The 15,000-nt window shown below is 43.0% G+C and overlaps 1 protein-coding gene across 1 annotated transcript in view; it reads right to left on the reverse strand.

Annotated features, from left to right (window-relative positions):
• Positions 1-2,823: 2,823 nt before the first annotated feature.
• Positions 2,824-15,000, reverse strand: part of phka1b (phosphorylase kinase, alpha 1b (muscle)) — a 24,448-nt gene continuing 12,271 nt past the window's right edge. Inside the window, exons 17-32 of the mRNA XM_078282581.1 lie at positions 14,687-14,765; positions 13,936-14,006; positions 13,140-13,304; positions 12,538-12,614; positions 12,030-12,172; positions 11,388-11,541; positions 10,515-10,594; positions 9,958-10,036; positions 8,194-8,323; positions 7,945-8,046; positions 7,347-7,441; positions 7,032-7,076; positions 4,042-4,203; positions 3,839-3,892; positions 3,514-3,714; positions 2,824-2,997 (exon numbers count right to left, since the gene is read on the reverse strand). Coding sequence (XP_078138707.1) covers positions 2,824-2,997; positions 3,514-3,714; positions 3,839-3,892; positions 4,042-4,203; positions 7,032-7,076; positions 7,347-7,441; positions 7,945-8,046; positions 8,194-8,323; positions 9,958-10,036; positions 10,515-10,594; positions 11,388-11,541; positions 12,030-12,172; positions 12,538-12,614; positions 13,140-13,304; positions 13,936-14,006; positions 14,687-14,765 — 1,811 coding nt within the window. The remainder of the gene's footprint in view (positions 2,998-3,513; positions 3,715-3,838; positions 3,893-4,041; positions 4,204-7,031; positions 7,077-7,346; positions 7,442-7,944; positions 8,047-8,193; positions 8,324-9,957; positions 10,037-10,514; positions 10,595-11,387; positions 11,542-12,029; positions 12,173-12,537; positions 12,615-13,139; positions 13,305-13,935; positions 14,007-14,686; positions 14,766-15,000) is intronic.

Here is a 15,000-nt window from a genome sequence, read left to right on the forward strand (position 1 = left end):
CTTCCCAGTGAGCTTTAAAGAATACAAACTGACACAGAGAATCCGGCCAGGAGCCTCAGATGGTTAAAAACTTCAAGAAATCCAGTTCCCAATACATGAATACATAAATACATCCCAGATATTCAGCAGTGACACCTGGAGGCGGAGGAGGGATGCAGCAGCTTGTGGTCTGCTGGCCTGATGGGGGCGCTGTGATGAAGGGTTTTAACTTTGAACTCAAACCACCTGGATGATGCATCTTGTTCCTGATTGGCCCGGAGGCTGCCTGCATCACTCCTGGGGGACGACATGTTTATGAACTGTAATTTTCTGTGTGATGCTGTGAGCGTGTCAGGCGTTCAGACAGAAGCAGACCGTTCCTCCATCAGTTAGAAAGATTTAATCAGTGAAATATCAGCATAATAATATACTGAGTAGAGTAATACATGATACAGAATACAGGCTGCATATCCGTTTCAAACTTCCAGGCTGTTTCCAGACCTTAAAGTCTGATTTAATGACTGGATTTGTAGATTCAAGTCTTTCCTTGTATGCGTCGAGGCTCTTAGGCTGGAGCAGGTTAGGAAGCATAGGCTGCTGTGTTGATAAAATGTGCTGCTATATATGTATATACTGTATGTATATGTATATACAGTATATACAGTACTGTGCAAAAGTCTTAGGCACCCTAGATGTTTGATATAAACTTTGTCTTAAATGTTAATTTGTTTTCTGCATCAGTGTGTCAGCAGACTGCTCTTTATAGTATTTTTTTTAATATTTAGAAACTTTTCATTTCCTTATTTTTGAAAGCGTCTTCGCTTTACAGAATTTTTTTACAAGACTTTTGCACACACATATACAGTATATCTGTATATCTATATATATATATATATTAATCAATGCTCTTCATAAGCTGCATTTCTATTTTCTACTTAGTATTTTATTGATCTATTTAATGTAATGTAAAGTATGTAAAGTATGTAAAGTCTGATGTGTTAAGAACAATAAAGATCTATCTATCTATCTATCTATCTATCTATCTATCTATCTATCTATCTATCTACCTACCTACCTACCTACCTACCTACCGACCTACCTACCTACCTATCTATCTATCTATCTATCTATCTATCTATCTATCTATCTATCTATCTATCCATCTATCTAGTGTCTGTCTCACATCACAACATGCTGTTCTATCTGTTTCAGGACTGAAAACTTTTGAAGACGAACATTATCAAAATCAAAATCATTTCCAGACTTGTTGCTGCAGAGTGAGGTAGAGTCCAGTTCCTTCACCGATGAGCGTGTCCCGTGTTTCAGCAGCCCAGAGGTCACAGCAACTCAGCAACTCAGCAACTCAGCAACACAGCAACTCAGCAACACAGCAACACAGCAACACAGCAACACAGCAACTCAGCAACACAGCAACACAGCAACACAGCAACTCAGCAACACAGCAACACAGCAACACAGCAACACAGCAACTCAGCAACACAGCAACTCAGCAACACAGCAACACAGCAACACAGCAACTCAGCAACACAGCAACACAGCAACACAGCAACTCAGCAACACAGCAACACAGCAACTCAGCAACACAGCAACACAGCAACACAGCAACTCAGCAACTCAGCAACCCTGCAGCTGGCAGCTGACAGTGTGAAATTTGATAAAAACTGAAGAGTTTCATTCCAAAATCAGATCAAAGTGACTCTGATTAAATTACTGCATAACATAAAACCAAATGAAGGATCTTTTTAAAGGAGAGTGGGAACTTAAAGCTGCTCTGAGTATTATTTTACAATCATCATCACATTAATGTAGAGTCATCAGCATAATGACAGTAAACATCCTCCATAGTTTCTCCACCTGGTGGATCTGGAGGGAAATCTGCTGGATCGCTTTACGGCACAAAACAGGAAGAGGTTCTTCTTCTGTTCTTCCAGAGCAAACGGAGCTAAAGCTGAAAGAGTTTCTGGCAGCAGATGGTGGAAGGAGGGAAAGGAAGATGGAGAAATCACTTCCAACATGTTGATCCTCTTCAGGGAGGGGGAGGGGGGGCAGGAGGCAACGGGGCTGATGGGAAATGTAGTCTTAATGTGGAGAAACACCAGAACTAACAACACTACTGGAGGGAGAGAGAGGAGACCGATCGTCTTTAAGTCCTTGTTTGACTAAATGAGAAACTTTTACAGACTGGACTGTCTGGATTTTATAGATATTGAATGATGGATTTCCAACTCTTCATTTCTAGATTCTAGATTAGTTTGATTTTGTTTGTCTCAGTTTCAGTCAGTTCATCTCATGGTAGTTTCATGTTTTGGACTTTTTAGTCTCGTTATCCTTCCGTCCGTGTCAGTCACAAGTCCTGGTTGTCATGCCAACTTCGTTAACATCGAAGACCAAACGAGGAAGTCAGCAGGATCTCCAGGTGGAGAAGGAGTCAGGATCCTTCAGCTCCTCTGCTGTCTGCTGTCCATCCAGTCTGTCAAAATATCAAGGAGGACTTTTTTGAGTTTTTGCCAATTTAATAAATAGTCTCTGGTTGTTGTTTGGAGTCAAAACTGCTGATTGGTTGTTGCAGACTCTGCTAGCAGCTGATTGGGTGATGAGGACTCTACTAGCAGCTGATTGGGTGATGAGGACTCTGCTAGCAGCTGATTGGGTGATGAGGACTCTGCTAGCAGCTGATTGGGTGATGAGGACTCTGCTAGCAGCTGATTGGGTGATGAGGACTCTGTTGGCAGCTGATTGGGTGATGAGGACTCTGCTAGCAGCTGATTGGGTGATGAGGACTCTGTTAGCAGCTGATTGGATGTTGCAGACTCTGCTGGCAGCTCATTGGAGGTTGCAGGCGCCGGCGGGCAGGTAGTCCTGGACGTAGGAAGCGACGGCTCTGGACAGATAAGTCATCGATCCAAAACGACCACTGGGGGCGCTGTCATACAACAGACGACAGACTCCTGTAGACTGATCCTCCTGCAGGAGAAACTCCTCCGCTCCTAACTCCTTCTGTTAGAGGAGAGGAGAGGAGAGGAGGAGGAGAGGAGAGGAGAGGAGAGGAGGAGAGGAGGAGAGAGGAGAGGAGAGGAGGAGAGAAGAGAGGTGAGGATGAGAGAGGAGGAGGAGAGGAGGAAAGGAGAGGAGAGGAGAGGAGAGAGGAGGAGGAGAGGAGAGGAGAGAGGAGGAGGAGAGGAGAGGAGAGGAGAGGAGGAGAGGAGAGTAGGAGAGAAGAGAGGAGAGGAGAGGAGTGGAGGAGAGGATGAGAGGAGAGAGGAGAGAGAATTCTCACTTCTAGTTTAGGGATTAGTTTTAGGGTTAGTGTGTGTGTGTGTGTGTGTGTGTGTGTGTGTGTGTGTGTTTGTGAGTGTGTGTGTGTGTGTGTGTGTGTGTGTGTGTGTGCGTGCGTGCGTGCGTGCGTGTGTGTGTGTGTGTTTGTGAGTGTGTGTGTGTGTGTGTGTGTGTGTGTGTGTGTGTGTGTGTGCGTGCGTGCGTGTGTGTGTGTGTGTGTGTGTGTGTGTGTGTGACCTGGTCCTGGTAGAACAAGCGGCTGGCCTGCCGGACGATCTGGTCCACGCTGATGACGGTGGCCATCTCGTCCAGCTCCGCCTCCGCCAGCAGCGTCAGAACCAAGATGGCTTCCACCAGCAGCTGCCGGTACTCCGGCTGGGGAACCCGGTTCAGCACCGTCTCCACGACGACCGCAAACTTGATCTCCTTAGGCGTCATCTGGATTATATACATATATATATATATATATATATATAGATAGATTGTATTAAAGAATCTTCAGATGGATTGTGGGTCTGATGTGAAGCAGATCTGAAGTCAGTCTGGTCAGTTCAGACTTTACCTCTCTGGTGGTGGAAGATGGAAGGACGCTTCCCTCGATGGACAGACCATGGCACTGAGACACAGGATTATTATTATTATAATCGTTATTAATATTATAATTATTACTACCAACTTGACAGAGTTGACAGATAGAACAGAGAGGATCAGTGTGTTGCTGGTTGCTGGTGTTTGGTGTTGCTGGTTGCTGGTTGCTGGTCTGACCTTCTGCAGGATCTTCCAGACCTTCTGGTAGAAGCCGACAGGAACGCGGTTCAGCGCTCCGTCCAGCCGGCGGCGGCGGAGCCACTGGCCCTGCCGCTCCTTCAGCGACCAGACGCCCGGCACGCCGTCGTGGAACGACTCTATGGAGGGCAGTCTGTAACGCTGCACACACACACATACACACACACACACACACACACACACACACACACATTTAAGTTTACTGATAAATCTAATGAATGGTTTTATTAAAAGGATATTCCACCCTGAAACAGAATGTATTCACATTGCTACTGTTGGACATAAAACACATATCTGTTGAAAGTTTTCAGGAATGAAGAAAGAAAAGAGACCTGGACTAATTAGCCTGGACTAATTAATCTGGATTTATGAACCTCTGTGTATCTGTGACCTCATCTCCACCTGGTGGTAACAGTGACCTCAGCAGGATCAGGGTGTGCTGTCAGGCCGTTCCTCACCTTGTTCCTGTGTTCTGCTCCTGTCTCTCTGATTGGCTCTCATGGAGAAGCAGACAGGAAGGAGGGGAGGAGGAAACAAAATCTAACATGGCAGCCTGCACTCTGCAGTAGGAGGCGGCCATGATGCTTCTGTGTGGGCGGATACTGTATGGATTACATTCCACCTGGCTGATCCATCATCATGTTGCTCAGTGTATTCACACGTTGCATTGAGTTGCTCTGTGCCTCAACTTTAACCATCAAATATCATTGTCAGATGAACAGTGCTGCCTTGGTATAACGTCTGTACAGAAACTGAAAGCTTTCCCAGATTTCCCTCTAAATTCAATGTATTTCTGACAGCCAGTGATGGGGTTTCAAAATGTCTCAAGAGCCCAAGAGTCATGAAATTCACTCAACACATAAATGACCAAACTCACGAAGAACAAGCACTAACGGTTAGGTACCACAGGTGATAGTGTTACCTAACGTTAAAGTTTATAGGGCAACGGAAGACATGGATGTATGTAAATTAACGGCAGAGAGTGGGGTGGGGGTTACCTATCGGCTTACCTATTCCACGTTTATCAGTTAAATTATCTATTCCACCAACGTCACATACCACAGCTAGTAGGCGATATGATATGATTCAAGGGCGGATATTTCATTTCACTGTTGGGGGGGACAATAAACAGAAAAATTTCTCAAGAGCAATTCCTGAAGGGGACACCAAAGGTGCCGCCAAAAGTACTGTTGTGTTAAATGTATATAGAGGTCCATTATGAAACATTTCCATAAGCACTTCATTCCTTTCTTATGAAGATTTTATCAAATTGCCTTTGATATTACTGGGGTCTTTCTACTTGGCGTTTCGGTGCACTGAAAAATGATCGGATGTCTGTTTTTCTTTTCTCTGCCATTTTAACTGACCTGGCTGGCTGACAAATAGACACACACACACACACACACACACACACACACACACACACACACACAGCATGCAGGTTATTTACAGTAGTAGGTGAGATGCAACACCCATTAACTGAACTAAAGCTAATATATGCCTAATTAGATTTTGTTTTCCCGAAAAAGCAGATCTCTAATGTTTTGCTGTCAATGTGTAAAAGTCCAGAACGCTATGAAGCCTGCCAGAAACGTACTTATATTTAACATAATGTTTGTTGTAATTATGTCTTTTTTATTAATTAAGTCTTCATTTATTTCCAAAATTATGAACAAAATAACATAGTGGCAGCCATTTTACATGCAGTAAGAAAAAATAATATACTTAGAACCTAATTACATAGGGTAAGTTAATCTTAAATATTATATTATAGAAATATTACTGTTACCATCTACAAAAGATAAAGTATTTTAGTATGAAATCCCGCATTTTAATTTAACCAACTATCCTGTATCATAAATATATGTCTGGCATTTGTAACAAACCAAACCGCTTGAAAATCGGTCGAAAATTCAGCGAGTTATGAGGATTTTAATTGTGGACAGACCTCCTGCCTCCATACACACACATGCATTAGGAGACGCGGCTCCGTACCAACACGCTGACGCACGAGATTCAACCGCGAGGTAACGGAACAAAATGTAGTCTGATTACAATTGTGAATGTGTTTTATTCTATTGAGTGGTAGAAGTAAAGAAAAATGTCTGACACATCCTTTGTTTTAAGTTAACCTCAGCTACTTACTGGAGGTCTGCCACCACTGACACACTTCCAGAGATCCTCCACACACACTCGTACCGAGGGCTGATGTGTGTGTGTGGGGGTTCGGGGAGGCAGGTAGGCAGTGGACCAAACTACTGTGAGGCGTATGAGAGAGGGACTCAATCTTTCGAAACTTAAAAACGCATTGTTTTGCGTCTATAATTAGCACAAGTGCTTTCAATGCATATTATTATATTATTTAAAATTATATAGTTATGTTTACAATGATATATTGAGGGGGACAACTCTCTGTTAGTCCCAGGAAGGGGGGGTCCGGACCCCCCTGTCCCCCCCGTGATTTCCGCCCCTGATATGATTGTATAGATTCTACTTTAGCTTCAGTTAGCTTCAGTTAGCTTCAGCTTACATGCAAACAACAGTGGATACCGGTAAACTCCTGCTGCCTGTTATACAATGTAACTGTAGTTTGTAGTAACGTACAAGCACCACAAGACGGCTCGGCTGGTGGAAGTCTCTGGAGCGTGCCGTCGTCGATTACCGTAATTATCGTAATTCATTGCAGTAACAAAAAAAGTCTACCTAACGAACCCAACAGAAGCAGATCAGAAAATCAAACTTTGTACTAAATTATGAGCAAATATACTTATCAAACAGAGGGAATTAGAAATAAAGGCCTGTCTCTAATATAAGCCTGCTTCCAATAAAGGCCTGGTACCCTCTGCAGTTGAGGTAAATAAAGGCCCGGGCCAATATTAGAGGAAATACGGTAATTAGGTTTTCAGATGTGAGGAGTCTGAGTTGACCTCATGTTGACCCCATGATGACCCTGAGTTGATCTTACTCACCCCTGATTGGATGTTGTTGATGTCCAGGGAGTGGACAGACAGCGACTGGAGGACAGAAGGACAAAAACAAACTATTTAAAAAATGTAATTACAGAAAATGAAAGCAAGTTGTAGCACTTTGGCAATAAACACAAAGAGAGAGAGAGAAAAGTTAGGAGAGAAATCTAAATAAAACAGAGGAAACAGAAAGAACAGAACTGAACAGAAGAGTTTAGTTTGTATTTACAGGAGAAGTACACTTTTTCAGTAGTAGTAGTTGTATGCTAGCGATAGTATATATTTGACAGTAGTAGTATTTATGTAGTATTATATCACCAGTCGGATGTTGCTGCGGTGTCGTCCATCTCCTGTCTTGTCCTTCGGGTTTCCAGCATCCTGGACGAAGTCTGACGTTCCTCCGGTCGTCCGAACTGAAACCAAAAACCAACAAATGTCAAAATACCAACAAAAACATTCTAAACTTATTACAGAAACGCTAAAATACACAATGGTCAAGCTAAAAACTGCTGATTTTCTTGATTCCTGAAAAGCTGACATCTTGGAGATGCAGTTTTCACCCAACAATAACATTTATATTATTCCAACCTATTCTATAATACAGGCTTTGGTGTTGCCTCACAAATCAACAATCAGCCAGCTGAGTCTCCATGATGGAGGAACATGTAGAACTGTGTGCTAATCAGCTGTGTTAACAAGACAGTGATGGTTAGCTGGAGGACCTCCAAGATGGCCACCAGAGGGGAGTTAAATCACCTGAAAGCCCTCTATAATATTATCTTATGTTTACTGTACAGTGAGTGAGCAGATAGGGTTTTAGTGTCTTGCTCATGGACACTTGAACAGGACACACTGGCCGTCATGGGGATTGAACCTGTGACCGCTGGGTTATGGGACGGTTTCTGGTGTCACTCACTGCTCTTCTGAACACCGAACTCCTTCCCACTGAGGATGTGATGGAGGAAACTCTTCAACTCCGACGGACTCATGTTCATCAAAGACTCTGTCGCCTCCTCACCTGACAGACAGACAGACAGACAGACAGATAGATAGACAGATAGATAGACAGATAGATAGATAGATAGATAGATAGATAGATAGATAGATCTTATTCCCTGTATCCCCAACACCCATCCCCCCTTTTCTCCCAGTCCTCCCAGTATACCGGAGCAGTGGAGGGACTGGGCCAGTTCGGTGGTCATGACCTGCAGGATGAGTCCGATCCTCAGACGAAACATCTCACCGAACAGAGACGGCTGACTGCGGATTACCATGGCTAAGAAGACCATGATCTCCTGCACACACACACACACACACACACACACACACAGATTATCATCAGATTGGTCACAAATCAAAACAGTATTTCAATAATATTCAAAATGGCAATAAAGGTAAAAGTGGAAGTCTTGCTAAAATCCACATCCAGTACAGAGCCGCTACCCACTGAGACCAAGAAGTACATCTTTATATAATCAAATGACACAATACACTACTCTGTCTCCTTACATTTTATACGCTCTGCATCATAAACAAATAAACAATGTCTGATTTTTCAGTGTCTTTTCCTAAAATGCCCTGGGTACAAACAAGGTCACAAACTTGTACTGCAGGATGCAACAGTTCAGCGGTGGCAGCCGTCCAGGAAGTTCTCAGATGAGTATTAGTGATGGAAAGACAGATTCATTCAGCTAACTTGACTCTTTCTTCTGTTCCAAGTAATGTCAGGCTTGATCAAGTCCAGTCTCAAATAATGATAGATTTGGTAAAGGTGCTTGCACCATGAAGCTGCATGCTGTTTGGGTGTCACATAACAACGACAATGAATCAATGAAGGAGGAATTTGTCAGTTTGTTACGACTGTACTTGATTAAACCCATTTTTTGGAGAGTAGCCAGCCAGGTGACGTCATCGCCAAGGCAGCCAGACAACAAACATCAGATTCAGTATTTTCCTCTTTGATCTATTTTCTTTAGCGAGAGCCAATGAATGAGCGCGTTGGTTCGCAACCGCAGTCCAACCAAACAATCAGTTCAGTTTCTGAATCAATTCAACTCGTTCACTTTGAATTATCATTCAAATGAAGGATTGATTTGTGAATCGTCATCACTACATGTGTACCTCTGGGAGGATGTGAGTTATGTCAGTGTACCTGGGTGTTATGTCAGTGTACCTGGGTGTCAGGTCAGTGTACCTGGGTGTCAGGTCAGTGTACCTGGGAGTTATGTCAGTGTACCTGGGTGTTCTGTCAGTGTACCTGGGTGTTCTGTCAGTGTACCTGGGTGTCAGGTCAGTGTACCTGGGTGTTATGTCAGTGTACCTGGGTGTTCTGTCAGTGTACCTGGGTGTCAGGTCAGTGTACCTGGGTGTCAGGTCAGTGTACCTGGGTGTTATATCAGTGTACCTGGGTGCCAGGTCAGTGTACCTGGGTGTCATGTCAGTGTACCTGGGTGTCAGGTCAGTGTACCTGGGTGTCAGGTCAGTGTACCTGGGTGTCAGGTCAGTGTACCTGGGTGTTATGTCAGTGTACCTGGGTGTTCTGTCAGTGTACCTGGGTGTCAGGTCAGTGTACCTGGGTGTCAGGTCAGTGTACCTGGGTGTTATGTCAGTGTACCTGGGTGTCATGTCAGTGTACCTGGGTGTTATATCAGTGTACCTGGGTGCCAGGTCAGTGTACCTGGGTGTCAGGTCAGTGTACCTGAGTGTCATGTCAGTGTACCTGGGTGTTATGTCAGTGTACCTGGGTGTCAGGTCAGTGTACCTGGGTGTCAGGTCAGTGTACCTGGGTGTTATGTCAGTGTACCTGGGTGTTATGTCAGTGTACCTGGGTGTCAGGTCAGTGTACCTGGGTGTCAGGTCAGTGTACCTGGGTGTTATGTCAGTGTACCTGGGTGTCAGGTCAGTGTACCTGGGCGTCAGGTCAGTGTACCTGGGTGAGGACGGCGATGGTCAGGTTGTTCTCGCTGGCGGAGTCGATGAGCTGGGCCAGCTGGTCCGGCGGCATCGGGCTGGAAACACATTCAGCACTTCTGTTGAAAAGCTGCAACGCTTTGCTGATGCCACTCATAGAAGAACCAAAAATATCAGAATTTACATTTAAGATAAAAGTCTTCATTTTGCTTCTTGGAGAGCTGTTAGTGGAATCAGTCTTTCTGCTGGGTGAGGTTATGAGACATGGAGGCTGTTTAACAGAAAAATCTCTGGCTCTTATTTCCTTCACTACCATTTCTCTATCACTCATTCGCGGCTCACAGAAGTATTTCTTGTATCTATTGTCTGGGTGCTGTGACCTCTGACCTTTGACCTCCATACTATTGGTTGCTTGTAATGTTGGTGATCTAGGAATTGAAGTTGATTCTACTGTTGACCTCATTGGGAGTCTCTCTGGATAGGAGTGACATAAATTATGAGAATATAAATGTTAGTATGTTACCACACACAGCATTAATTAAGTCTAAATAAACCAGAGTTCGCTCTCTGACTCACGCTGAGATGGTTTTCTCTCGTGGTTCAGGAGGCAGACCGACCGTCAGGTGTTTCTGATGAGCCAGCAGGTCTGAGCACGCCTGTTAATAACATACAGTACAGACAGTAATAAACAGTTAATATCTATTAATAACATACAGTATGGACAGTAATAAACAGTTAATATCTATTAATAACATGCAATACGGACAGTAATAAACAGTTTATATCTATTAATAACATGCAGTACGGACAGTAATAAACAGTTAATATCTATTAATAACATACAGTATGGACAGTAATAAACAGTTAATATCTATTAATAACATGCAGTACAGACAGTAATAAACAGTTAATATCTATTAATAACATACAGTACAGACAGTAATAAACAGTTAATATCTATTAATAACATGCAATACAGACAGTAATAAACAGTTAATATCTATTAATAACATGCAGTACAGACAGTAATAAACAGTTAATATCTGTTAATAACATACAGTACAGATAGTAATAAACAGTTAATATCTGTTAATAACATGCAGTACAGACAGTAATAAACAGTTAATATCTGTTAATAACATACAGTACAGATAGTAATAAACAGTTAATATCTGTTAATAACATGCAGTACAGACAGTAATAAACAGTTAATATCTGTTAATAACATACAGTACAGATAATAATAAACAGGTAATATCCATTAATAACAGTACAGACACATCAAAAAACAATTCATATCTATTAATAACCCACAGAACGGACACAGTAATAAACAATAAATATCTATTAAGATACAGTACATAATACAGAACATACATCTGTTAATAACAGATATTAACAGATATTAACTGTTATTAACAGTTAATAACAGTTAACACCCCCCCTCACCTCGTCCAGCTCCTCCACCTTCCTCCTCAGCATGCCGGAGATCATCCTGACCAGTCCCCAGTGTCGGAGCTGACCGGCCCGGTCGTACAGCTCAGCCAGCAGCTGCCGCACCGGCCAGCCGCCCCCCCGCAGCCTGGTGTCCCAGTCCAGACCCCTGACACACACACACACACACACACACACACACAATCTGCTCACACTTCCTTTATCTTATAAATGAACTCTGTTATTGTTATGATGAGTTCTTTATAAATAACAGAAAAGACTATCTCCATACAGCGAGCAATGAAGGAGAACATTATTATTCTTTTTTTAATATTCCTAGAGGAAGGCATTATATTAAAATCTTCATGACCAGCTACTTTTTGCTGCAGTAGCTGTCAGGACTTCCTCCTGGGTTTGATTGTACAAAAGATGCATCAGAAAATACAGAAATACATTTTTCAATATTTGTTGCCAAACCAACTGAGGGACAAATAAAGCTGAAACTTGGAAACTAATAGCAACAGCTTCAGGCTGTTTGGACAAACACATGACTTAGAATACAAGCATGTCTGCATGTGATTGTTGAGTGCATCACATGTGTCTGCTGAGCGTCACAAGTGTGTGTGTGTGTGTGTGTGTGTGTGTGTGTTGCCTCACTTGTCCTTGTAGAGGATGTAGAGGATGTCGGCCTGGTCCTGCAGGCTCCTGGTCTTCTGCAGCAGATCCACCAGAGCCTGGTAGTCGATCCCCCCGTTCACATCTCTGGGTAAGAGCACCGGGGCTTCTGGGATACCAGCAGCCTGCCAGAGACACCCAACACCAGCAACCATCAACCAGCAACCATCAACCATCAACCATCAACCAACAACCATCAACCAACAACCATCAACCATCAACCATCAACCAGCAACCATCAACCATCAACCATCAACCAACAACCATCAACCAACAACCATCAACCATCAACCAACAACCATCAACCATCAACCATCAACCGTCAACCGTCAACCATCAACCAACAACCATCAACCATCAACCATCAACCATCAACCAACAACCATCAACCATCAACCATCAACCAGCTATAAAGGAGTGATGTAGTTTGATAGTATACAGTTAGAAGGCATGGGGTGGGGGGGTTGGTGGTTAGGATGGGGGGGGTTACCTGGTCTGCAGCGTCCACCAGGTGTAAACTGGGTTGGGGGGAGCGGAACAGCTTGGTGGGCAGGTACATGTGGACGTCTGGACAGGAGACACATACACACTAAATACACCAAATATACTAATAATTAGTGGCCAATACAGTGAGCGACTATTTGTTAATTAGTGACTAGTGGGTCCAGATAGCAGCTAGCAGCTAGCAATTAGCGTTAGCGTTCCAGTTCATGACTAGTGTGTCCCGTTAATGACTAGTGGTTCCAGTTAGTAACTTTCTTTTCCAGTTAGTGGCTAGTGATTATAGTTAGTGGCTAGTAGTTACATTCAGTGTCTTGTGGTTCCTTTTAGTGGCTAGTAGTTCCAGTTAGCGGCTAGTAGTTCCAGTTAGTCGCTAGTAGTTCCAGTTAGTGGCTAGTGGTTCCAGTTAGCGGCTACTAGCTACAGTTAATGGCTAGTAGTTCCAGTTAGTGGCTAGTAGTTCCAGTTAGCGGCTAGTAGTTCCAGTTAGTGGCTAGTAGTTCCAGTTAGTGGCTAGTAGTTCAAGTTAGTGGCTATTAGTTCCAGTTGGCAGCTAGTAGTTCCAGTTAGCGGCTAGCGGTTTGGACTGACTGTGGATGTTGAGCTCGCGGGCCTTGTGGACCAGCGAAACCATCTGTCGGGTTTTGTTAGCCGCCGCTCTGAATCGGTTCAGTCCGCCTTTGGTAGCGCTGATCTGTCCGCTCTGCTGCGGCACCGACAGCAGCTGGTCCAGGTACTGAGCCAGGTCGTCCACCTCTGGACAGTACAACACAACACAACACAACACAACACAATACAACACAACACAATACAACACAATACAACACAACACAACACAACACAATACAACACAACACAACACAACACAACACAATACAACACAACACAACACAACACAACACAATACAACACAATACAATACAGTACAACACAACACAACACAATACAGTACAACACAACACAACACAATACAGTACAACACAACACAATACAATACAATAACAATAACAATTAATAATAAAAACTTTATACTCATTGAAAAGCAGATTACAAACTTCTTCAAAAAGGCAGAAAAGCAAGGAATATTATTATGTAATATAGGAGAAACACATTTAAAAGAAAGGTGATTAAAAATAAAATAAACAGCACAAGATTAAAGAATGGGCAAATTCAGAAACATTACAAAAAAGCAAGTCTATAAAAGTGTGTTATAGAATAGAATAGAATAGAATAAAACAGAATAGAATAGAATAGAATAAAACAGAATAGAATAGAATAGAATAGAATAGAATAAAACAGAATAGAATAGAATAGAATAAAACAGAATAGAATAGAATAGAATAAAACAGAATAGAATAGAATAGAACAGAACAGAACAGACACTCACCACAGTCCATGAAGGTGAGGTGAGCGCAGCAGGCAGTGGTGAGGAACTCTGACAGTTTTCCTGTCTGAACTCTGGAAGAAACAAAACGATAAACTGCCTTTCAAACACTTTCACACACTTTCCTTCCTGCTGTTTCCAAACTCAGTGTTCAGTCTGATCTAATCCGTCTGTCAGCCGGACCAGATCAGCTGCTCCCTTAGAATATCACATTGAAGCTGAATTAAAAACTACAGTGTATCCCAATGTTAAAAAGCTTATTTCCCTGGTGGGACTTTTCCCTCTACTTTGATTTTCTCCAGTAAAGGGACGACAGGAACATCGGACATCGACACTGTTTGGTTTACTGATCGTTCAGAAGAAGAGGAAGAAGAAGAAGAAGAAGCAGCAGAAGAAGCAGAAGCAGAAGAAGCAGAAGAAGCAGAAGAAGAAGAAGAAGAAGAAGCAGAAGCAGAGGAAGCAGAAGAAGAAGAAGAAGAAGAAGAAGAAGAAGAAGCAGAAGCAGAAGAAGCAGAAGAAGAAGCAGAAGCAGAAGAAGCAGAAGAAGAAGAAGAAGAAGAAGAAGCAGAAGAAGCAGAAGAAGCAGAAGAAGAAGAAGAAGCAGAAGAAGAGAGGAGGAGCAACGACTGGAGGAACTGATTACTGCTGCAGGGAGGAAGAAGAGAAGTAATATAATACTTTTCGAATGAGTACAGAGTAATAGAAAATATACATATTTGGAGCAGTGAGCCAACACTGTTCACATGACAGTTACCTGGCTCCTCCATAGTATCCCTCCTGCAGTTTCTTCAGCATGGCCAGAACAGCCGGATCCAGCTGGCTGTGGTCATCAGCTGGAGGAGCAGCAGAAACACCGCAGCTCAGATGGAGCTCATGAGGCATCTTAAGTACATTAGTGATGATTATTATAATCAGGGCATGATATAATAAACACAGGGATCAGGGATCGACTGCCTGCTGATATTTTCCACATGCGTCGATGTTAACGTCACAAACGCTATGAACTGTGGGTAATTCCCTCAAGCAAAGTCTGCAGGATTGGGGACTTGCTAAAAGCCTTCATAAAGG

Source organism: Centroberyx gerrardi, chromosome 3, assembly GCF_048128805.1.
Source record: "Centroberyx gerrardi isolate f3 chromosome 3, fCenGer3.hap1.cur.20231027, whole genome shotgun sequence".
In the NCBI taxonomy this organism is placed as follows: Eukaryota; Metazoa; Chordata; class Actinopteri; order Beryciformes; family Berycidae; genus Centroberyx; species Centroberyx gerrardi.